Source organism: Narcine bancroftii, chromosome 2 (assembly GCF_036971445.1).
Source record: "Narcine bancroftii isolate sNarBan1 chromosome 2, sNarBan1.hap1, whole genome shotgun sequence".
NCBI classification, from domain to species: Eukaryota; Metazoa; Chordata; class Chondrichthyes; order Torpediniformes; family Narcinidae; genus Narcine; species Narcine bancroftii.
The window spans coordinates 145,754,220-145,779,133 of NC_091470.1; the positions used below are offsets into that span (position 1 = coordinate 145,754,220).

General features: G+C 41.1%; 1 protein-coding gene across 1 annotated transcript in view; it reads left to right on the forward strand.

Annotated features, from left to right (window-relative positions):
• The first annotated feature begins 5,453 nt into the window (after positions 1–5,453).
• Positions 5,454–24,914, forward strand: part of slc25a33 (solute carrier family 25 member 33) — a 26,878-nt gene continuing 7,417 nt past the window's right edge. Inside the window, exons 1-3 of the mRNA XM_069915561.1 lie at positions 5,454–5,596; positions 16,683–16,862; positions 17,310–17,454. Of these exons, the coding sequence (XP_069771662.1) occupies positions 5,556–5,596; positions 16,683–16,862; positions 17,310–17,454 (366 nt within the window). The 5' untranslated portion in view covers positions 5,454–5,555. The remainder of the gene's footprint in view (positions 5,597–16,682; positions 16,863–17,309; positions 17,455–24,914) is intronic.

Below are 24,914 nucleotides of genomic sequence, written 5' to 3' on the forward strand. Positions count from 1 at the left end.
GATCCTCCTGTATCTCTTCCCCAACGGGAGCAGCTGCAAGATTCTGTGTACAGGGTGGAAGGGGTCCTCAATTATTTTGCATGCCCTCTTCAGACAATGATCCCAGTAAATTATGACGATGGAGGGGAGGGATTTTGTCCCTGTTATGGTCCTGTGGATTGACCTCTGATCCATTTCTCTGCAGAAACCATCCCATACTGTGATGCAGCCGGCCAGGACACTCTCAATAGAGGTCCTGCAGAAGGTTGACAGGATGATGGCCGGTTAGCAACACAAAATATACAGATCAAGAAGAAGTAGGCCACTGGCATAAAATATTTTGTCTCCATAGGTTTGCTTCATACACAGGGGTGTCAATCGGATCTACTTATTTCAGAGCTGAATAAGCTCTTCTGGTGATATTTGCTTTTCCAATGAGTTTCATTGTGGAGTGTCTGCTACATGACTGGTGAAAGTGGTCTCCATCGATCTTCCTGGACTTGGCTTTCTTTTCAGGAAAACGATTGGCTCATGGAGAAAAATATTCCAACATCAACCTGAAGTATTTACAATTTTGGTCTCTACAGTTAACGGCTGACCTGCTCATCATATCGTGGAAATGAAATCACTCGTGGAAATGAAAATGATGAGAACTTTATTCTCCAATTTTGCTCTTGGTTAAACAAGTTTAAGTTTATTGTCATCTGATTGTACATCGACACATACAACCCGATGCAACAGCATATCTACGGACCACAGTGCGCATAGAACACTAACCCTAGACACACCGTACACCCTGAAAACAAATGATATATATACATAGCGATTCAAAGTAAAAATACAAGTATAAAAATAATTTACATGTTTCTCAGATTGTTCAACAGTCTCACCCGCCTGCGGGAAGAAGCTGTTTCCCAGCCCGGCAGTCCTGGTATTTATGTTCCAGTGCCTCTTCCTTGAAGGTAGTGTCTCAGAGATACTGCAGACTGGATGGTAATGATTCTCTGAGCTCTCTTTAAGCACCACTCCCAATAGAGGGTAGGAAGACCCTAGTGATCTCCTCAGCACTTTTAATCACCATCTGTACTGACCTCTGATCAGATGCTTTGCAGCTACCAAACTCCACTATAATGCAGCCAGCCAGGACACTCTCTATTGTGCTCCTCTTCGACTTTGTAAGGATGGTGGCCGGTAGCATTACCCTCCTCAGCCTCCTTCGGAATGTAGGCGCTGTCACGCCTTCCTGACTAATGAGAAGATGATGTAGGTCAAGGATAAGTCGTCCTTCAAACGGAAAGCTGTGCTCCCCACTTGCACTACAATGGAGCCACAAATATGTTGGGGAGTGGTCCTTCATCTTCCTGAAGTCCACAATCATCTAACTTGTCTTGTCCCTGTTGAGAGTCAGGTTGTTCCTCCTGCACCACTGCACAAGCCAACTCATCGTTATTGTCGATGAGGGCAACTTGATGATTCTGGTCGTGCACTTAAACACATTCAACTTCAGCAAGGCAACGATTTCCCACCCAGTGACTGCTTTACTCAGGAATGGCCAGAGTTTATTCCGTTCATGAAATGAAAAGTTGGGTGTACCTTTATGTTCCCAGTTTTACTGAGTCAAAACCGAAAATAAATTCAATTTCAAAACACATGAACAGGACAAGACTGGGCTGCTTGTATTATTTTTAATAACACCGATTCTGAAAATGTCACAGTATGATATTTGACATGTTACTGTTAACTTATTATCAAAATAATAACTAGATTTCTGGAAGAGAGTGTTCCCATATCACAAAATGTGGCACGAAAAGGAAAAGCTTTAAATCATCTATTTTTTTGCCACACTTTTAAATCCAATGAACAGTATTTATTTAATAATTATGTCAGAATACTTGTTTATTTCTGACCCAGTGTTTCCATCACCTTGAATAGTTCGCAGTTGATACTGCCCATGGCATCAGTGCTGGCTCTCCACAAATCCACACTGGAATTCGGCCAAAGTCCTCAGTGCTCCTGAATGCAAACAATTGAGCCAATAGAAAATATCGAGTCTCAGAGAACGCTGAACAATTAAAGCACCCACTCTCATCCAATGCCTTCTCGTTTTGTGATGTCTCAACAATAAGCATTGGTTCATGTCACCACACTTGAAGAAGTTCTCTGTTCGCTGCTGAGATTTGAATCAGTCTCTTTCACCTTGTGGCATATTCCCTTTGTTCTATCCATCTCTCACCTCACCTCCTCCATAATGTAAATGATTCTGTTTTTCTCTCCTTTATCAGTTCTGCCAAAAGGCCTTTGACCTGTTCTCCTGCTGTTTCCTGACCTGCAGAGCATTACCAGCAGTTGGCTTTTTCAGCGTCCTTACCTCTGTTTTTTTGTTGTTTTGACCTGTCATTATCCGTTCAAGAGTGGGTGACTACCCCACATTTTGATGACGATATTAATGAGAGTTTATTATCCTAAACTCACAAGTACAACATACAAATGCAGCTGGCACAGGTGTATAAAATTCACTAACAAACAATAAATATAAATTAAATTACTACACAAGAGAAAAAAAAATAAAATACAGGATAAATAAATGAAGTTATTTATTTGGAGACTTCTATAAATCCTTTATCTTCTTGTATCACCACACAAATTACTCACATTTCAATGATACATTCAGAAATAAATCAACTTTAAAATATGTTAGGAATCTGCAACGAAGAAACACAAAAACTGCAGGGCTGGAATCTTGAGCAGACAAACAGTTGCTGGAGGAGCTCAGCAGGTCAGAGATCATCCAGAGCACAAAGTCAATATTTCGAGTCAAAACAAGTCAAAGATAAAAAGATAATACATATAAAGAGGAAAGAAGTCATGGAAGGGCTGAGAGGTGAGAGGAGAACAGACAGGTAGAAGGATAAACCATGGAGAAAGGAGGGAAAAACAGATGTAGGTCAAAGAGATAGAAACTGTGGAATCAGATGGGGTGGGGATTACCTAAAATTAGAAAGCACTGCTTCAACTTTATTTTCTTTTCACTGCCTTTCTGAATAATTTCCAATCTCTCGATTAGTTTGCAACTGACAAGGGTGATTTGTACCCCTTGAGAGGAAGTTGCACCCAGTCTGAATGAGACTATCCCTCTTGCTGATTTAATTGAAGGTGTGCACTTTCTCTGGGTGACAAATGAAGAACACTTCTTCAGCATGAGCAGTCCCTCTGGTTGTCTGCAACTCCTCCGTGTTGGGAATGTGTGCCGTCATTCAGATTTGCAGCCTGAGTGTGTGAAACCTCTCCAATGCCCGCAACTTCCCTGGGTCTTTGCAAATCCTCTGTGCCTCCAGGTTGTGTGGTTGCATGTGCAATTCAAAGTTCAGATTTATTGTCAGAGTACATACATGACATGAGATTCAAACCTGAGATTCTTTTTCCTGCGGACACGGCAGAACTTCCACTTACTGGCAGTGCAAAAAAACTGTGCTCAAGAAAAAGTACAGAAGAGAGAAATGAAAACAAAGAAAGAAATGCAAAGAAACTGACTGTGCAATGCAGAAAAAAATTCATTCATAAATAATGTGCAAGTAAGAGTCCTTAAATGAATCCCTGATTGAGTTTATTGTTGAGGAGTCTGATGGTGGAGGGGGTGCACCTGGTGGTGTGAGTCTTATGGTATCTGTACCTCTTTCCTGATGGCAGCAATGAGAACAGTGTGCGTAAAACATGAAAATCTGTAGACACTGTGATTGAAGACACACGAAATGCTGGAGAAACTCAGCACATCAAACAGTGTCCTTTATCTTCTTTGGCTTGGCTTCGCGGACGAAGATTTATGGAGGGGGTAAAAGTCCACGTCAGCTGCAGGCTCGTTTGTGGCTGACAAGTCCGATGCGGGACAGGCAAACACGGTTGCAGCGGCTGCAGGGGAAATTTGGTTGGTTGGGGTTGGGTGTTGGGTTTTTCCTCCTTTGCCTTTTGTCAGTGAGGTGGGCTCTGCGGCCTTCTTCAAAGGAGGTTGCTGCCCGCCAAACTGTGAGGCGCCAAGATGCACGGTTTGAGGCGATATCAGCCCACTGGCGGTGGTCAATGTGGCAGGCACCAAGAGATTTCTTTAGGCAGTCCTTGTACCTTTTCTTTGGTGCACCTCTGTCACGGTGGCCAGTGGAGAGCTCGCCATATAATACGATCTTGGGAAGGCGATGGTCCTCCATTCTGGAGACGTGACCCACCCAGCGCAGCTGGATCTTCAGCAGCGTGGACTCGATGCTGTCGACCTCTGCCATCTCGAGTACTTCGACGTTAGGGATGAAAGCGCTCCAATGGATGTTGAGGATGGAGCGGAGACAATGCTGGTGGAAGCGTTCTAGGAGCCGTAGGTGATGCCGGTAGAGGACCCATGATTCGGAGCCGAACAGGAGTGTGGGTATGACGACGGCTCTGTATACGCTTATCTTTGTGAGGTTTTTCAGTTGGTTGTATAACAAAGGTAAAAATACATAACCAAATCTTTGGGCTTCGTCAAGGTATGTTGGCAGGCATCCAAGCAAACAAGTTAGGGCAGGAGAAGGTGTGGTCACAAAGGCAGGAGGTGATGTGGAGAAGGGAGGGAGGAAGGGGAGGAGGAATGGCTCGATGAAGGGAAGGAGGGAGGGAGAAGAGGAGAGCAGATTAGCAGAGACCAGGAAAGTGAATGTTAATGCAATGTGGCTGGAAGAGTGCCCTGGGTGATGTGGATCCTTGATGATTGCTGCTGTTTGTCCAGGTGTTTGCAACAATTGAGTACCTGCAACTTAAAAATCAGAATTTATTGTCAGTCAATTGATTGTTTTGCACAAACATTTTAGGGTTCTGCAGCCTGCAGAAGTGGCATTTTGAAAAGTGCAAAGGTGATATTGACCACCTGACAAATCAAAACAAACCGAAATAGTGCAAGAAAAAGGTCAAAGGAGTCAGTGTCTGTGGTTCGTTTGCTCATTCAGGAATCTGATGGCAGCGGGGAAGAAGCTGTCCTTGTGCCGCCGGGTGCTTGTTTCCCGATGGGAGCAGAGTGAAGGGGGCACGGCCTGGGTGGTGGGGGTCCTGGAGGACAGAGGCTCCTTATTGAGGACACCGCCTGGATGGAGTGGAGTCTGTGGCCGGGATGGTGCAGGCCGAGTTAACAACCCTCTGGAGTTTCTGGGAGTTGGTGCCTCCAGACCAGGCAGTGGTGCCACCGGCGAGAATGCTCGCCACGCTCCAGCTGCACAAGCTGACGAGAGTCCCGGGGTGATTGCAAGCCCTGAGTGCCTGCAGGTGGAGTGGCTGAGAGTGCAGTTTGCCTGGGCCTTGGCAAGCCCACTCCCCCCGCCCGCGATGCCCGGCAGCTGCTCTGGCTGCCTGCCCACGCCACTCACCCAAACGGCCTCAGGCCGCGGCGGCGGCCAATGACCTGTTCGTTCCGTGTGACGTCAGGCCACCGCCCCCGCGGCGCCCCCGGACTGCCCACCTGACGTCATCGGCCGGGCCGAGCGCGCGTGCGCAGAGGCCGCCCTTGTTCCCGGCGTTGAGGAGGTGGGGTCGTCGGTCAGGCGGGTCATGTCGGCCTGAAGATGTCTCAGCGGGACACCATACTGCACCTCTTCGCCGGAGGGTGAGTGTGGCGGGCCGCTGGCTGTTGCCGGGTGGGGGTGGGGGAGTGAGTAAGTGAGTGAAGAGACCCGGTGGGCCCCTCTCCACCCTCCGCCCCCCCACCCCCCCCAGGAGGAGAGTTGGGGAAGGAGAGACTGGCCCAGAGAAGAGGAGGTGAGACCATCCCGCTGAATGGCGAGGCCTCCCCCTGCCTCTTGTGTCTCCTCCACCCGGCTTTCTCCGTGGCGAAGCAAGGCCGGCATGGCTCCAGCTTCACGGTTTATTTGCCTTTGTTGTGGAAGGATTTGACTGCCTTGTTGAGCTTGTGCCCAGTTTCCCGTCTCCTCCCTGCCATAGAAAGAGTGCAGACTGGCTGCTCGGTCGCCACATGACGGGATTATCGATTGGGGGGTTTATGGAAAGGGCTTTTGAGAGTCGAGATCCCCCCAGGACACTGCAACCGGCCGGGGGGGAGGGGGGGGGGGGGGTCACACTCCATTTACAAGGCAAGATGTCTTTATGCAGAGTGAGGGTGGTGATTCTCTGTCGCAGACAGCAGTGGAGGCTTCCTCATTTGTTTTTTAAAAATGGGGATTTTGAGGAAATTTTTTGATGACCAGGCTGGAATCCTTCCCCCTCCTCTTGCCCATCCTCAGTACTATTACTCAGCAACCATTGTAGAATATTCCAATAATTATTCATGTGGAAGAAAGGATCTACAAGGCTTTTTTTTGTGTGTGTTGTATCATATTTGCTGGCCTGGCTGGTTGAGAATTGAGGTGGATGCTGTTGTTAGATGACATAGTCTGATCAGTTTGCTGGTGTGGCCAGGTTCCCCAGAATAGCAAAGAGCTTTTGTTCTTGTGCCAAAAATCTCGTACAATACTGTAAATGAGATGTGATTGCAATGCCAAGACTTTGATCCGTAGCAGTCATTTGATTTTGCTTTTCAACTGCATGACTTCATTATATAATTAGTGATCTGTAATGATCAGCTTTGATAAGTAAAAATTGGTTTTATTTTAATGTAACTAGAACATGTTGTGTACGAATATTGTGCTGCAGGACTAAAACAGAGTATATAAGAACATGATTGGATTATCCTTGCATTTGTGATTATGTGCTGGTTGTTTTTGTCTCTCCTGCTTAAGCTTCCCAAGGACGTTGCTATTTCCATTTTACTTCTGGCCATTATAATAATTATGTTTTTGATTGAAGTCGGAAGATGTACCGTACAAGAGAAAGGGAGTGGTTCAATACTCAGAAGGATCTTTGGTCAGGCTGCACCAGGAATGCAGCACTCAGCTTTGTTTTAATAAATATATTTTAAATATCGGGTGGGGGGGGGGTGCAAGTGAAGAGTCATGGGTAGTAATGTGCACTACACTTTAGTGAATTCCTATTCCTCTCTCCCCCACCCCATTATTCCACCTGCTAATTGGTCTGGAGTCCTTTGACAAACAGGCTGGGGGAGGGGGGGGGGAATGTATTGTACAATGAACAGCTGAGGTGAGCCTCAACAGGGTTATTCCATGGACCCAGTTTGTATGATGAGCAACTAAGTTTCTGGAACACAATGCTATTCTTAACAGCTTTGAGGCTTGATTCTCCTTGCAGTGATCCAGTAAATACAACATAGGAAGTATTTTATTCCATTAGGAAAATCCTGATGGAGCCTGTGGCTGAACATGTATAAAAGGAAGTACAAAACTTGTTTTCACCCATAGACTATCTTAATTATTCCTTTGCTGGTGAGTTTTTGGCCCCTTCCCAGAATACCAAAAGTTTTGATACCTGATGAAGGGAAGGGTTCAAGCTTAAAACGCTGGTTCTGGATTTTTACCATGGCCATATTGTCCTGCAGAGTTTCTCCAGCATTGTTTTTAGAACAGCCATGGGGTCTACAGATTTTCCTGTTTCACTACCAGATAGTTTGATTTGATGGGAATTTTTTTGTGAATTTTCTATTTTCTTGACAAATTTGCAACCTCGTTTTCCATATTTTTTGTTTATTATAAAAGCAACATTTATCTTTGCTGTGGACCACAAATTGAGTACTGCTATAGAATGTAATAAATTTGATATAGAACACTAAAATTTTTGCTCAGAAAACAAACGTGACTTGCAATACAGAAAATGGTGAACATGAGGCGGCGGCGACACCTGCTCCTGAAAGAACACACACAACCAGACGGGTTGAGCACAGTGAGCAGAACTGATTTATTGCTGGCTGCTGGGCTGGAATTCTACTCCCAGCCCGGACCTGGCTGAGAACCACGCTGGGGGTCGCTGACGTCACCTGGGCATCATGTGGACCCCAGCACGGGCTTCTGAGCCTTGTGCTGAGAAGAAGGGGAAACCCCCCCTGACAGCGGCATTTTGGCTGGCTGCCTCGCCGTGTGGATTACAAACAGTTCCGGTTCGCCTGCTTAGTGGTGTGCCGCCACACAGCCCCCCCCCCCCCCCCCCGAACCGGCGCCAATGTCCTTTTTATCTGGGCAGCCTCGCTTCTTGGGCTGGGCCACAATCACTGGTTCGGTGGGGTCGAAGTGCGCTGGCTTCAGCCTGTCCACAGTAAATAGTTCCCGATGTCCAGTGTGAATGTAGACCCTGAATGCTGGACAGCCTTGTACGGTCTCTGCAGAGATGCCGCGGGCGGGCCCCGCCGAATAAAAACGTACTCTGCAGAAAGCAGTTCGCTGGGGACGTGAGATTGCTGTGTCTGGACGCCGGTGGGGGTGCGAAGGAGTCCAAGCGGGCCCGGAGGTGGGGAAGCAGCTTGTGCGGCTTCACCAGGAAGTGCCAGCGGTGCGCCGTAGACCAGCTTAGCTGATGACGCCTGCAGATCCTCCTTGGGCGAGGAGCGGGTGCCCAGGAACACCCGACGCAGGTCGTCCACGAGAACTTTCGTCGGCCGATCTGGAAGTGGACTGTCTTGTCTCCATACATCCGGATCTCTTGCATTGGCCGCATGGAGGGGAGGTCCTCAAGGTCGGTTCCTGGACTCAATGGCTGTGGCTGGGATGACGCTGATCTGGGCCCTGGTGTCGACAAGGAAACGCCAGCTGCTGACTGAGCCCCACAGGTAGTGGAGGCTGCGTCCTTGGCCAGCCGCCGCAGCCATTAACAGCCGCCGGCCTGGTCGTTTCCTTGGAACGAGCAGGGCTGACGACACTTGGCTTTGGCTCCCCAGCGCTAGTGGTAGAAGCAGAGGCCCAGAGCGGATGCCGTGCTCCTGGTTGTGCTCTTGGTGGCCCCTGCAGGGGCCGGATGCTCTACCACAACGATAGGGGCAGGCTTGGTATGGTCATGCCCGTGCTTCGTGACCTGCTGGGCCACCGAGCCCTCTGGGAATCGCTCGAGCCATAGCTCTTGGGCTTTCTGAGCGATCTTCCTCGGGTAAGTAAAGCTCACTTGGGCCAGTAATGGCCAGATGTCCTCGGGCAGATGGTTGAGGAAAATGCACTCAAAGAGTGGGCAGTTGGTGTGATAACCCATGAGTGCGAACATCTCGTCCATCGGGGACCTGTCCCCCAAGGCATCGAGGTGCAGCATCCAAGCGGCACGCTGATACCTGGATAGTCCGAGGGATCCGGTGAGCACTCGCTTGATGGTCCCATATTTGTCTTGAACGGGTGGGTGCTGAACGAGGTGCAGGACGCGTTTGGCGGTGGCCTGGTTCAAGGCGGTGACCACATGGAAGAATTTGGTCGTGTCAGATGAAATCTGGCGGAGGTGAAACTGAGCCTCCGCGTGGCTGAACCAGGTTTCCGGCTCCTGAACCCAGAAGTCAGGCAGCTTGACGGCTATAACACTGATCCCAGGTTTGCTCATGATAGGTTCAAAGACGTTTGAATCAGTCGGGGTCACCAATTATAGTGGCAGGCTGCACTGCTACTGAAAGAACACACAACCAGAAAAGCTCAGTGAACAGAACTGATTTATTGCAGGCTGCTGGGCTGGACTGATACTCCCAGCCCGGATCTGGCTGAGAACCACACTGGGGGGGGGGGGGCGTGGACATCACCTGGGTGTCATGTCCCCCAGCGCGTGCTTCTGAGCCCTGTGTTGAGAAGAAGGGGAAATCCCCGATGGTGCCATTTTGGCCGGCTGCCCCGCTGCGTGGATTACAAGCGGGGCTGGTTCGCCTGACTAGTTGTATGCCGCCTCAAACAACTATAAATGGTGGCACGGCTCGTGTTGTGGTTCTCACAATTCTATTACAGTGCCAGTGATTGAGATTTGGATCTGGTGCTATCTGGAAGGATTTTTACGTCCTTCCAATGTCTGAGTGGGTTTCTGAAAGGGGCTCCGGTTTTCTCCCAACATTTGAAATGTTCTGGAGTTGTAATTTAATTGGGTGGCATGGGCTCGTGGGCTGATGGAATGTTACTGTGCTGTATGTCTAAGCAAAATGAAGAGTAAGTAAATTTTTTAAAAAAGTTTGTTTTATTAGATTATGGTGCAGGATGCAAAATATTAATTACTGTGTGATCCTAAAATTTGTTATTAAGGAATGTTGTTGCATATTTTTATATGAATGACTATGGGAGGGCATGATTTTAATACTAGTTGGAAGAAGGAAAGAATTGCACCATGTGCTCTGTTGCCAAATATGAAGCAATCTACTGAAGGATATTTGGCAGCAACCTGCATCGTTTGCATTTACTGTACACCCCACCCGTAACTCTCAAGGACAAGTTTCATCAGCCAATATCAGGGGTATGCTGAGCACTTGTCAGGGCAGAAAATGATGGTGGCAGAGATGAATATTAAGCAACATTAAATGGAGAAAGAAAGCAGGAGAGGTTTAGAAAGGTAATACTGGAGTATTAGTTCTTGGCAGATGATTCCCTCCTTCTCCCACCACTATGACCAGGACTCATGACAAGACTTTGGTCTTTTTAAAAATTTTTCACACTATGAACCATATTAACCAAACTACACACAAACATTTCCCTCTTGAAAATACAGTGTCATTTTCTCCCCCTTTTTCCCCCCTCCTTTCCTTCCTTCCTTCCCAACCCCCTCCCCACCCACTAAACATTCAACATATACGATACATTAAACCCATTAAACAATGTCATCACACAATGAAAATAAACAAGAAAATTGTGTAATCTACTTTTACACACTGGGTCAGTTCATTTCGTCTTCTTCTCATTCTGTCATTTTAGGTGGTGGAGGTCCGCGGTAGGACTTATCTGCTGTGTTCCATGTACAGTTCCCAAATTTGTTCGAATGCAGTGACTTTATTTTTAAAATTATATGTTATTTTTTCCAATGGAATACATTTATTCATTTCTGTGTACCATTGCTGTACTCTCAGTCTATCTTCTGATTTCCAGGTTGACATTATACATTTTTTTGCTACAGCTAAGGCTATCATAATAAATACTTTTTGTGCTTCATCCATTTTGAGGCCTAGTTCTTTACTTCTTATGTTACTTAGAAGAAAGATCTCTGGATTTTTTGGTATGTTGCTTTTTGTGATTTTATTTAATACTTGATTTAGATCTTCCCAAAACTTTTCCACTTTCTCACATGCCCAAATTGCATGTAATGTTGTTCCCGTTTCCTTCTTACAGCGAAAACATCTATCTGATAATGTTGGGTCCCATTTATTTAACTTTTGGGTCGTGGTGTATAGCCTGTATAACCAATTATATTGTATCATGCGTAACCTCGTGTTTATTGTATTTCTCATAGTTCCGGAGCATAGCTTTTCCCATGTTTCATTCTTTATCTTAATGTTTAGATCTTGTTTCCACTTTTGTTTGGGTTTACAGCTTATTTCATCGTTCTCTTTCTCTTGCAGCTTGATGTACATGTTTGTTATAAATCTTTTAATTATCATTGTGTCTGTAATCACATATTCAAAGCTGCTTCCTTCTGGTAATCTCAGCCTGCTTCCCAATTTGTCCTTTAAGTAGGTTTTCAGTTGGTGTTATGCAAATATTGTATCATGAGTTAAACCATATTTGTACTTCATTTGTTCAAAAGACAGTAAATTATTTCCCGAAAAACAATTTTCTATTCTTTTGATCCCTTTTCTCTCCCATTCTCTCAAGGAAAGGTTATCTATTATGAAAGGGATTCGTTGATTTTCCGTCGATAATAATTTTGGTAGTTGGTAATTTGTTTTTTTCCTTTCTACGTGAATCTTCTTCCAAATGTTGAGCAGATGGTGCAGTACTGGTGAACTTGTATGTTGCACCAGCTTTTCATCCCACTTATAAAGTACATGTTCTGGTACCTTCTCCCCTATTTTATCTAACTCTAAACTGGTCCAATCTGGTTTTTCTCTTGTTTGATAAAAATCTGATAGATATCTTAATTGTGCTGGTCTATAATAATTCATAAAGTTTGGTAGCTGTAAGCCCCATTGTTTGTACCATTCTGTGAATTTATCTTGCGCTATCCTCGGTTTCCCCCCTTTCCATTATTTCCTTATTATTTTCTTTAGCTCATTGAAGAATTTCTCCGATAAGGGAATTGGTACGATTGAAATAGGTATTGTATCCTTGGGAAGATATTCATTTTAATGCAATTTACCCTTCCTATCAGTGTTAGTGGTAAATCTTTCCATTGTTCTAAGTCATTTGTAATTTCTGATAATTTAATTTGTATAGATGGCCTAGTCTAATACCTAGGTATCGGATTGCTTGTGTTTGCCATTTAAATGGTGATTCTTTCTTAAATTTTGTGAAATCCGCATTATTCATTGGCATCACTTCACTTTTATTTGCGTTAATCTTGTACCCCGATATTTCTCAGTATTCCTTCAATTTCTTATGTAATTCTTTTATTGATGTCTCTGGTTCTGTTAAGTGTACTATGATGTCATCTGCAAAGACTGATTTTATATTCCTTCTCTTTTATTTTTATCCCTTTTCTGTTCATATCAGTTCTGCCAAGGGTTCTATCGCTCAAGTAAACAGTGAGGGAGATAGTGGACATCCCTGCCTAGTTGACCTGCTTAATTTAAATCGGTTCGATACATATCCATTTACTGTCACCTTTGCCAATGGCCCCTTATATAATGCTTTAATCCAATTAATATATTTCTCTGGTAGGTTGAACCTCTGCAGTACTTTGAATAACAAGACTGGTCAATGTGGATCACTTGCTATATTTCAGGAACTGCTCCTTAATCTCTCCAGGTGCCAATATGAGTGAATTGTAGCCAATTCAAACTAGGCTTGAGGCACTGATGAGGTGCTGTGGCTATTGGAGTTGAGTCAAATTTATTTTCATCTGATTGTACAATTACAATCTGACAAAACAGCAATCTGCAGTTTTGCAATTGAAGGGATTGAAATCTGGAAAGTGAAACTTTGGAGGGAATAGTAGGTAACAAGAATGACAATTTAAGTCAAGACTTTGAGCAAGTGCTTTGTCTATTAGTGTGTCAAGAAAGACACAGCAGAGTTTGGATTGACCTCAAATTGACAGAGCAGGTAAAAATGAAGGCCAGATATGGAAGTAACAAAGGCTTGGATGAAAGTAACAGTAATGGATGAACTGAGACTGATAAATAAATCCCTATTGATATATTTTGATGAATAGTTTTAAATTTGTTCTGGTTTGGCTAGAGAAGAGGTGTAGCAGCATAGATTAATGGTGAAAGAATAGTATGGTGAATATGTAAACGATGTCTATGCTTTCTATTGTTTAAATTAATTGCAATAGGGTTCTTAGGTTTTGTCAACCAAATCAAAGTTGGGTGTTCATTAAGGGGGAAAAATGAATTGTTCAGAAACTTGGAGAACTGCAGGAAGAATTAGATGGAACTGGATATCGAAAGAGCAAAAATAATGGAAAAGAACCTGGGGAGAACAGAGCAAATGCTGTCAAGTGAATTTGCAGACTACAGATTGGTAATTGAATGGTTTTTAACCGAGTGGAATGGGGATACATTGAGGAAGCAAGGACAGTCCCAGAGGAACTGGACGCATAGACCACTACTACATATTGCTTAATGCAATTATTGACTATATTGTTCATAAAACTAGGAGGAACTTCAGTTAAAGTTTTGTTGAGTTATTGAGTTAGACAGGACAGAATCAGACCTTGTGGCCCAAACTGATAATGTCTACGTTGACAAGGACCCACAGGCTCGTAACGTTCTTTGAGGGCACAAATCTAATATCCAAAATTTAACTCGAGTCCTTGTTGATTTCATGAATTGTGAAATATCCAATAATGAGCAATTGGCACAGTGACATTACCAGGTTTTTAGTATGTTTGTAACTATATTTGATGTGTTACAGACTGGATTGCCTTTCTTTCATACTGCTTCTTAATTGTCACAGTTCAGCCCCAGCTATGCTGAGTGGTTGGTTGGCTGATCTGATGCTAGCTTTTTTGTTGTTTTCACGCCTGTTCCAAACTAATCCATTTGAAATTTACATGGTAATTATCTTCTTGTTATCCTTTTGTATTGGCTCCTTGAAGGGAGGTGTCTGCCTTTTCGATTTCATAGTTTTGGTTAAGATTGGAAACAGATGATATGAAAAATTATGAAGAAGTTCCACTTTGTGTGAATCATTGTTCAAACTGTTTATGTAAAATGTGATGATCGAAAGTATTGTCAGAATTAAGAATTAAACAAAAGTGAATATAATAAAGATTGCAAAGCAATCTTTCTATTCCCATTTCTGAAAAGTTCTTGCAGTTTTGGTCAATAATTTGAATATTGTGATATTTAAAAATTGCAATGTTAACCTGAAGCTGGTAGGAAGTAAAATAATTATTTTCTGCAAGAAAATTTGTTTTGTCTTTTAATCAAGTAGTAATGCTGATTTTAAAAAAAAAACTCCAGTACAGTATATTAAAACCTAAGAAGTGATAAAGTGGGGAACTGCTTTATTGCTGCAAGTTTACCCAAGCATTTCTTTCTTGTCCTTCTCTTCCCCCCCCCCCCCCCCCCCCACCTCAAGCCAACCCAGCACTCCAGTGTCTTTACTTCTGTTTCTGGATGCTGAGGTAAAAGGTTAGCCTGATTGTATTAAACAGCCATTGCAGGCAACAGGCATTGAATAGCCTTCTTCCACTGATCTTTTTTTCTAAATAATATTGCATACTTTATTTTTCTTTTTAAAATACTTGAATTATCTTCACTCGTACATTTTGGGAATTGGGAATCCACTTTAAATGATTTGCTGCTGGTTGAAATGGTTTGTTTTTGAATGGATATTTCAAGACTAAATTTCTGATTCGAATAAGCTGTCCACTTCAATCTTTTGAAGCTATTTTAAAGCATTTAATAGCATTCTGTTGTCAGATAGAGGAGCAGTGACCTGGTCATGCTCAGAGAAAGTAACTTCCACATTGTGTTAAAATAATAGTAGACCTAAAACTGTTTTTCCCCTTTGGAGGTTTGAAAATGAAATTGGTTAAACCCAAGGTGACTAGGCATTCCAAGTGCAATTGAACAAGAAATGTTGAGTTGTTGTGAAGGGAAGATCAGAATAAATGCCAAAAGTCATTGTGCATGTGAAAAAGGAAGTTGTGATAAGATTCACAAAGAAAAAATGGGCAAGTTCAAAAAGATGTAAATAATCACAGAATCTGTAGAGGTTCCAAAGATTATTTGACTATTTGATGACATGCCAAATGTCCTCAAATTTGGAAAGTTGGTATGTCAGCATGCCTTTTTCACAGTAGAATCAATGTACTGGCTCCAGAAGATTTCCTCTTGTAGGTGAACATAGAACATTACGACGGCACAGTCTAGGCCTTACAACCCAGAATGTTGTGCCGATCAATAGAAACAACTCAAACCTTCCCTACCTCACACCCATAGGCCTTCATTTGTATTCATATTAAATTCATTGACATGATAAATTCTTACCTCTTCCCTTATCATATTCAATCTAAACTTGTTGGTCTGAATCCTCCCCCAGTTGGCACTGTTCCTATTCTGAGATTTCCTGCTTCTGACTATTTCTGTTTATTCCCTCAAGGAGGAGTCAGGAGTCGACAATCTGTCTTTGCTTTTTGTCTGATGAAAAGACAGGTTGAGTTCCTCCAGTATCTCGGAGTATTTTTACAACAATCACAGTGTCTGCAGACTTTGATGTTTCACTTGCATTCTTAGGCCTATTTGAGTCTCTTAGATGTCCTTAATATACCAGCCTCCACCACCACCCTGGCAATGCATTCAAGGCACTTTAAAATTACCCCTGACTTCTTCCCTCCTTTCACCTTGTTAGTGTTTCCCCAGGTAAAAGGTGCTGCCCTCCTTCTCATAAGCTGATTGACCTCTTTGAAGTCACTTTTTTAACCTTGCCTCAGAAGACATGTTTTCAAATCCAGGCAACATCCTGGTAAATCTGAGCTGCACCTCTCCAAAGCTTCCTTATCCTTGTTGTAATGAGGTGACCAGGATCACAATATTCTAAGTGTGGTTTTAGCTGCAGGCTCTTGAACTCAATTGTCTGACTAATGAACAGCATACCATCAACCTTCAAACTATCCGACCAAACCATGCAGCGACCTTGGGAGATCTATGGATTTGGATGCCAAGGTCCCACTGTTAAGAAATCAGCCGTTAACCAGGTGCTTCACCCTTCACTTTGACCTTCCAAAATGCATCACTTCACACTTCCCCAGATTAATCCCATCATTTGCTTGTATTCTAATTTTCAGCTTTGACAAAGGTCCACAGTTCTTTTAAAATGCAAATTCACTTAACACATTTACTGGCTATCTTTAATTTTTAACTGAGCAGGAAAATTATCCTGGCCCCACAATCCTCTACCTTCCTCCCAAAATAACGTTTGTACAAAGATCATTCCTGACTACATGCTGTCGTTTCAGATGCACTTAAGCAGCTAACTGAAATAATTTATTGTAAAAACACAATGCAGGTCAAACAGTGTCCTTTATACAGACAGCTAAGATAAAAATACCTAACAGACGTTTTAGCCTCGAGTCCATCAACAAGGTATGGGCTCAAGCCTGAAACATTGGTGATGTATTTTTATCCTGTTTAACCTGCTGAGTTTTTCCAGCTTTGTGTTTTTACTTCATCTACAGTGTCTGCAGACTTCCGTGTTTTATTTGTGAAATAATTTATTTTTCATTCTTTGCATGATCCACAGGTGTGGGGGAACAGTGGGAGCAATTGTAACTTGTCCATTGGAAGTGATCAAGACTAGGCTCCAGTCCTCCGGCTTAACCCTTCGATCAGTCTACATTCCACAGGTCAATCTCAATACAATCAATGGACCGGGTGTTGTTCGGCCAGCACGTGTAGCACCAGGACTTCTGCAAGTTCTAAAGTAAGTGGATTATATCTGTCTTTTTTTGTTTCTTGTATTTCTCTGCAAATGCAGAACTGGTAGGCAAGAAAATAGGCTCTGAAGACCACATAGAGAAATTAATAAAGATAAAATAAATTAAGCTGGAAATGTGTGTGTCCATTTTGGCAAGAAAAGTAGGGAGGGGGAAGAGACGCATAATCTTTAAGTCAATGGTTCTCTAACTTTTTCCCCACTCTCAAACCACCTTAAGTATAGGATGGCACAGGTGCTCTGTAGTTTGTAAGGGAATACTTAAGGTGGCATGTGAGTGGGGAAAAAATTGAGATCCACTGCTTCAAGTGGTGACAATTGAAGAACTGTGGAATGCAAAGGGATCTGGGTGTCCTCGCACACAATTTGCACAAAGTTTGTAAGAAGGAACAGCCAGTAATTAGGAAAATAATTATGTTATTGTGTTTTGTAAAGAGCATTGGACATCTCAGAAGGTTGTGCTGCAGAAATAAACGACATTGGAGAGATCACATTTGGAATAGTGTGTTCAGCTTTGGTGTCCTTTAAGGAAGAATTAAGTGTTGAAAACAGATTGGGCAAGGTTTACAAGCTTTATACAGTAAAACCTCTGGTATCTGCAATTCAAACAACTGGCAGCCTCAAGTTACCAACAAAAAAAAATTGAGGAAAAATTTTTTGAGCTATTAAATAAGAATAAAATAATCAGTTAAAAAAAATGCAAGTTTAAAATTGTAAATGTTCTCTGAAGTTGCACATAAACCTTTGGCGAAGATGGGAGTAAATATTCAGACAGCAGAGTACTTTGGTTGTCCTTTGCTCATAGCAGCTGTTTGAATAAAGTTGTGTGAAACAGCAATGATGTCTCCCAGGGTGAAGAGCTGGGTAATGCCGCTCGCCATTGGGGTGACTCTCTTAATGTGTGTTCTTATCCCTGCTTAGAAAGAGTTGCCTTGGTCAGTGGCTTTATATTTCAACTTGGGGAGGGGGTTGGTGAATGATCTATAATGTCAATGTTCATTTTTTGGATGGTTCTGAGAAGGGGAGGAACCTGCGGATGGAATGATGGTGAAATGTTTTCAAAGAATGTGTCTTATAATAAACTAAAATGCTTTAAAGTTTACATATTCATGCAAATAAAGTTGGTTCAGTGTAAGTACACTATTGTATTTTTGTCTTTTTTTCTACTGCAAGTGCATTAGTTAGGCATTGTAAAAGCAAGTCTCAGGCAACCAGAAAATACACAAATGGCATCTACCAATCCCCATAGGTGCTGGATACTAGGGATTTTACTGGAATGATAGGATTGTACTGTCTGGAAAAATTTGCTAGACTTACCTGTATGCATTGGAGTTCAGAGGATGCAAAGGGATTTGACTGAAATATCCAAATTTTTTTTTTTTTTTTTTTTTTTTTTTTTTTTTTTTTTTTAAATTTTTTATTTTTCACACCATAAATCACAATAGCCATGATATACACTTTTTCTTTTCCACACATTTACAGTGACTTTTTCTCCCTCCCCCCTCCCTCCTCCCAAGCCACCCCCCCATCCCTCCCCCCTCTCATCCATTTTAGTTATACAATCTAGGTTGCATTAATTCAGTTAGACAATGTTGTCATTCAACAAAAATACACCAGAAATTCTACTGAGTCCATTTTTTTCTTCTCTTCTCCTTCCATCAACTTAGGTAATGTTTGTTCCCGGTAGGTTTTCGCTATTGTATTTAATGTAAGGCTCCCATACTTGTTCGAATATTTCAATATTATTTCTTAAACTATATGTTATTTTTTCTAATGGAATACATTTATTCATTTCTATATACCATTGTTGTATTTTCAAATTATCTTCCAATTTCCAGGTTGACGTAATACATTTTTTTGCTACAGCTAGGGCTATCTTAACAAATCTTTTTTGTGCATCCTCCAAGTCAATTCCAAATTCTTTATTTTTTATGTTACTTAGGAGAAATATCTCTGGATTCTTTGGTATATTGTTTTCTGTTATTTTATTTAATATCTGATTGAGATCATCCCAAAATTTTTCTACTCTCTCACATGTCCAGATTGCATGAATTGTTGTTCCCCTTTCTTTTTTACATCGAAAACATCTATCAGATACTGTTGGGTCCCATTTATTTAACTTTTGCGGTGTAATGTATAGTCTGTGTAACCAATTATATTGTATCATACGCAGCCTCGTATTTATTGTATTTCTCATCGTTCCAGAGCATAACTTCTCCCATGTTTCCTTTTTTATCTTTATATTTAAATCTTGTTCCCATTTTTGTTTAGTTTTACCATTTGTTTCCTCATTTTCCTTTTCTTGCAGTTTAATATACATATTTTTTATAAATCTTTTGATTAACATTGTATCTGTAATCACATATTCAAGGTTACTTCCCTCTGGTAAACTCAAGTTGCTTCCTAATTTATCTTTCAAGTAGGATCTCAGTTGGTAATATGCCAGCGCTGTATCTCCCGTTATATTGTACTTATCTCTCATTTGTTCAAAGGATAAGAATCTACTTCCTGAAAAACAATTTTCTATTCTTTTAATCCCTTTTTTTTCCCATTTTCTAAAGGCAAGGTTGTCTATTGTAAAAGGGAGTAGCTTATTTTGCGTCAATATTAGTTTTGGTATTTGGTAATTTATTTTGTTTCTTTCTACATGTATCTTCTTCCATATATTGAGGAGATGGTGTAATACTGGAGAAGTTCTATGTTGTACCAATTTTTCGTCCCATTTATATAATATGTGTTCAGGTATCTTTTCCCCTATTTTATCTAATTCTAGTCTCGTCCAGTCTGGTTTTTCCCTTGTTTGATAAAAATCTGATAGGTACCTTAATTGTGCGGCTCTATAATAATTTTTGAAGTTTGGCAATTGTAAGCCTCCTTGTTTATACCATTCTGTTAATTTGTCTAGTGCTATCCTCGGTTTCCCCCTCTCCATAAAAATCTCCTTATTATTTTCTTTAACTCTTTGAAGAATTTTTCTGTCAGTTGTATTGGCAATGCCTGAAATAAGTATAGTATCCTTGGAAAAATGTTCATTTTAATACAGTTTATCCTTCCTATCAGTGTTAGTGGTAGCTCTTTCCAATGCTCTAAATCGTCCTGTAGTTTTTTCATTAGTGGATTGTAATTGAGTTTATATAATTGGCCTAGATTTTTGTTTATTTGCACACCTAGGTATCTTATTGCCTGCGTTTGCCATCTGAATGGGGATTCCTCCTTAAATTTTGAGAAATCCGCGTTATTCATAGGCATTGCTTCACTTTTATTTACGTTTATCTTGTATCCCGACACTTCTCCATATTCCTTCAATTTCTTATATAGTTCTTTTATTGATAGTTCTGGTTCTGTTAAGTACACTATCACATCATCCGCAAACAGACTGATTTTATATTCCCTGTCTTTTATTTTTATTCCTTTTATATTATTATCTCTTCTTATCGATTCTGCTAGTGGTTCTATAGCTAGCGCAAACAATAATGGTGATAGTGGGCATCCCTGCCGCGTTGACCTGCTTAAGTTAATTTGCTTTGATACATGTCCATTTACTGTCACTTTCGCTAACGGTCCCTTATATAATGCTTTAATCCAATTAATATACTTCTCCGGTAAACTGAATTTTTGCAATACTTTGAACAAGTAATTCCATTCTACTCTGTCGAAGGCCTTCTCTGCGTCTAAAGCAACTGCTACTGCCGGTGCTTTATTTCCTTCTACTGCATGAATTAAGTTAATAAATTTACAAATATTGTCTGTTGTGCGTCTTTTTTTGATAAATCCAGTTTGGTCTAAATTTACCATTTTCGGTACCTGTTCTGCTAATCTGTTCGCTAATAGTTTAGCTATTATCTTATAATCTGTGTTTAGCAAAGATATTGGTCTATATGACGCTGGTGAGAGTGGATCTTTCCCTTGTTTTAGTATCACTGTAATTATTGCTGTTTTACATGAATCTGGTAAGTTTTGTGTCTCATCAATCTGGTTGATTACATCCAGGAGGGGCGGTATTATTAGGTCTTTAAATGTTTTGTAGAATTCTATTGGGAGTCCATCCTCTCCTGGTGTCTTATTATTTGGTAAATTTTTTATTATCTCTTGTATTTCTACTGTTCCAAATGGTTCTGTTAATTTATTTTGTTCCTCTATTTGTAGTTTTGGTAGTTCAATTTTAGTCAAAAATTCATCTATTTTCCCTTCTTTCCCTTCGTTTTCGGTTCGGTATAATTGTTCATAGAATTCTCTGAAGTTTTCCTTAATTTCTTTTGGATTATATGTAATTTGTTTGTCTTTTTTCCTTGTTGCCAATACCGTTTTCTTAGTTTGCTCTGTCTTAAGCTGCCATGCTAGGATTTTGTGTGTTTTTTCCCCTAGTTCATAATATTTCTGTTTTGTCTTCATTATATTCTTCTCCACCTTATATGTTTGTAATGTTTCATATTTTATTTTTTTATCCGCCAATTCTCTTCTTTTGGTTGTATCTTCCTTTATTGCTAATTTTTTTTCTATGTTTATTATTTCCCTTTCCAACTGCTCTGTTTCCTGATTATAGTCCTTCTTCATCTTGGTTGCATAACTTATTATTTGCCCTCTAATGAATGCTTTCATTGCGTCCCATAGTATAAACTTATCTTCCACTGATTCCGTATTTACTTCAAAGTACATTTTTAATTGTTTTTCAATAAATTCTCTAAAATCCTGTCTTTTAAGTAGCATGGGGTTTAATCTCCATCTATACATTCTTGGAGGGATGTCTTCTAGCTCTATTGCCAATAACAGGGGTGAGTGGTCCGATAATAGTCTAGCTTTATATTCCGTTTTCCTAACTCTCCCTTGTATGTGGGCTGATAACAGGAATAGGTCTATCCTTGAGTATGTTTTATGTCTAGTCGAGTAGTATGAGTATTCCTTTTCTTTTGGGTTTTGTTTCCTCCATATGTCCACAAGTTTCATTTCTTGCATTGATTTAATTATAAATTTGGTTACTTTGTTCTTCCTGTTAATTTTTTTCCCCGTTTTATCCATATTTGGATCCAAATTCAGATTTGAAATCCCCTCCTATTAGTATGTTCCCTTGCGTATTAGCTACCTTCAAAAAGATATCTTGCATAAACTTTTGATCTTCTTCGTTAGGTGAATATATATTAAGTAGATTCCAAAGCTCTGAATATATCTGACATTTTATCATAACATATCTCCCTGCTGGATCTATTATTTCCTCTTCTATTTTAAATGGCACATTTTTGCTAATTAATATAGCCACTCCTCTTGCTTTTGAATTATACGATGCTGCTGTTACATGTCCTACCCAATCTCTCTTTAATTTCTTGTGCTCCAATTCAGTTAAATGTGTTTCTTGGACAAATGCTATATCTATTTTTTCCTTTTTTCAGTAAATTTAGTAGTTTCTTCCTTTTAATTTGGTTATGTATTCCATTAATATTTAGAGTCATATAGTTCAGCGTAGCCATTTTATATTTTGTTTATCTTCTCTTTCCGTTTTTCCATCATTACCTTTCCTCCTTTTCCATTTCTGTTTTCTTATTTTCAACTCTTTACCAGACAACATTCCTACAACATCCAACATTTTCCTTATTCTCCTATTTCTATCTTCTTTATCCCCAATCTCCCCTTCCCCTCCTGAGTTGCCCTTTATCCCTTGTCGACAACCACATCTCCCCTCTCCATTTGGATTTGCGAATCCACTCGCAAGCGTCAACTGATTTTGCAGTGACCGCTCTTTTCCCCCACCCAGCCCCCCCCAGAAAAGATTTCGTTTTTTATATGTCACAAAGGTCACTCTTTTAGTTCCCTCCTTATTCTCTCTATTCCATTACCTTCCCTTATTAATTCTTGTCTATACTTTCTATGTTTTCCTCTAATTACAGATACTTTCACATATGCCCGTTGTCTCTATTCACTCTTATACCTCTTTACCCGCATACATATCAATCGTGGTCATTTTTACCCTCCTTACCCGTCTTCATCCCTCAGTCTATTTTTGTCTTTACCCACATACATATCAATCGTGATAATTTTGCTCTCATTACCCGTCTTCATCCCTCAGTCTATTTTTGTAATTGTTCTGCAAATTTTCGTGCTTCTTCTGGATCCGAGAATAGTCTGTTTTGTTGTCCTGGAATAAATATTTTCAATACCGCAGGATGCTCAGTGTAAATTTATATCCTTTCTTCCATAAAATCGCTTTTGCTGCATTGAACTCTTTCTCTTCTTTAGGAGTTCAAAGCTTATATCTGGATAAATGAAGATTTTTTGCCCTTTATACTCCAGTGGTTTGTTGCCCTCTCTTACTTTTTCCATTGTCTTCTCCAGCACCTTTTCTCTTGTAGTATATCTTAGGAATTTTACTACAATAGATCTTGGTTTTTGTTGTGGTTGTGGTTTAGGGGCCAATGCTCTATGTGCCCTTTCTATTTCCATTTCTTGCTGTAGTTCTGGACATCCTAGGGCCTTAGGGATCCATTCTTTTATAAACTCCCTCATATTCTTGCCTTCTACATCTTCCTTAAGGCCCACTATCTTTATGTTATTTCTTCTGTTATAATTTTCCATTATATCTATTTTTGGGCTAGTAATTCTTGTGTCTCTTTAGTTTTTTTATTAGATTCCTCCAATTCTTTTTTAAGTCTTCTACCTCCATTTCTGCTGCTATTGCCCGTTCTTCCATCTTGTCCATTTTTTTTCCCCATTTCTGTTAAGGTCATATCCATTTATTTATTTTCTTTTCTGTGTTGTTTATTCTTCTTCTTAAATCATTGAATTCCTGTGTTTGCCATTCTTTAAATGACTCCATGTATCCTCTAACAAGAGCAAGTACCTCCTTTACCTTGCCTATCTTTTCTTCTTCTATTTCCCTGTACTCTTCCTCTTCCTCTTCTTCTTCCTCTAGGTTGACCATCTGTTGTTTCTTTGCTGCCCTTTCCTCCTCTTCTTTCTTGTTTCCATTGTCTTCTGTGGTGTCTTCTTGCTGCAGGTGTTCTGCAGCTGTCGTTGCCGGCTGTGGAGATCGACTCCCCAGCTGGTCCCCCCTCCCGTCGGTGTGTTTTTTTGTATGCGCATCGCGCATGCGCGAGGAGTCGCGCATGCGCGGTTGCGCACTTTTACTCGGCTCTGTGAGCCATTGTTGTAGTTCTCTTTCTACCGACCTGAGGTAGTGGGGTCTTCTCTCCGCAGCGGGCCTCTTCGGACAGGTAAGGCCTTCACCTTTTTCCTCCGTTGTCTTCTCTTCCTCTCTTCTTTCCGTTGATTTTGATTTTTCTCCTTTTGTCTCCATCTTCTTTCCACCTTTATATTCACTTTTCTTTAACTTGTATTTCTGTGCCTTTGTATTTCTTCTCTCGTTTTTCCCGACTTTTCTGGAGAGGGCTGGAGTTCACCGTCCGGCCACTACTCCATCACGTGACTCCCTGAAATATCCAAATTGAGGTGGAGCGGTTGTTCCCTCATGGGGAGAATTCAGAACTAGTGGTCACTATCATAAATAAGGAACATAGGCGGTGAAATGTTTTTCTCTCAGGATTTTCAGTTTTTGGAATTTACTTTCACTATGTGCAGTAGAAGGAAGAGGTCTGAATATTTTGAAGCAGAGGAAGATGAATTCTTAATGAGCAACAGGGTGAAAAATTACCAGGTATAGGTGAGGATACAGATAACCATGAATACAGATTAACCATGATTTATAAACTGGAAAGTAAGTGGCAAATGATGGGTAAAACAATGCTTTCTCTCCATGGTCCATTGGGACCAGAAGGCTCATGTGAAGAATATGCGGACAGGATTTAAACTGAAATTTGAGGTGTTTAAGAGAAGAAATTGTGGAACTTCTTTTCTCTTTTGAATTTAATTCCCAACGTCATAAAGGATGAATCATTGCCATACATAATTTTACAAAATTACAAATTTTTAAAGAGTTGTTTGCATTATGTCACTGCTCCTATTCTGAACAAAGCAGTGATTTATCAGCTTAAAACAGAAAGGACCAGTTTTCATAAAGGCACTTCTTTTGTAAAGTATAATTTTAACTGCAGA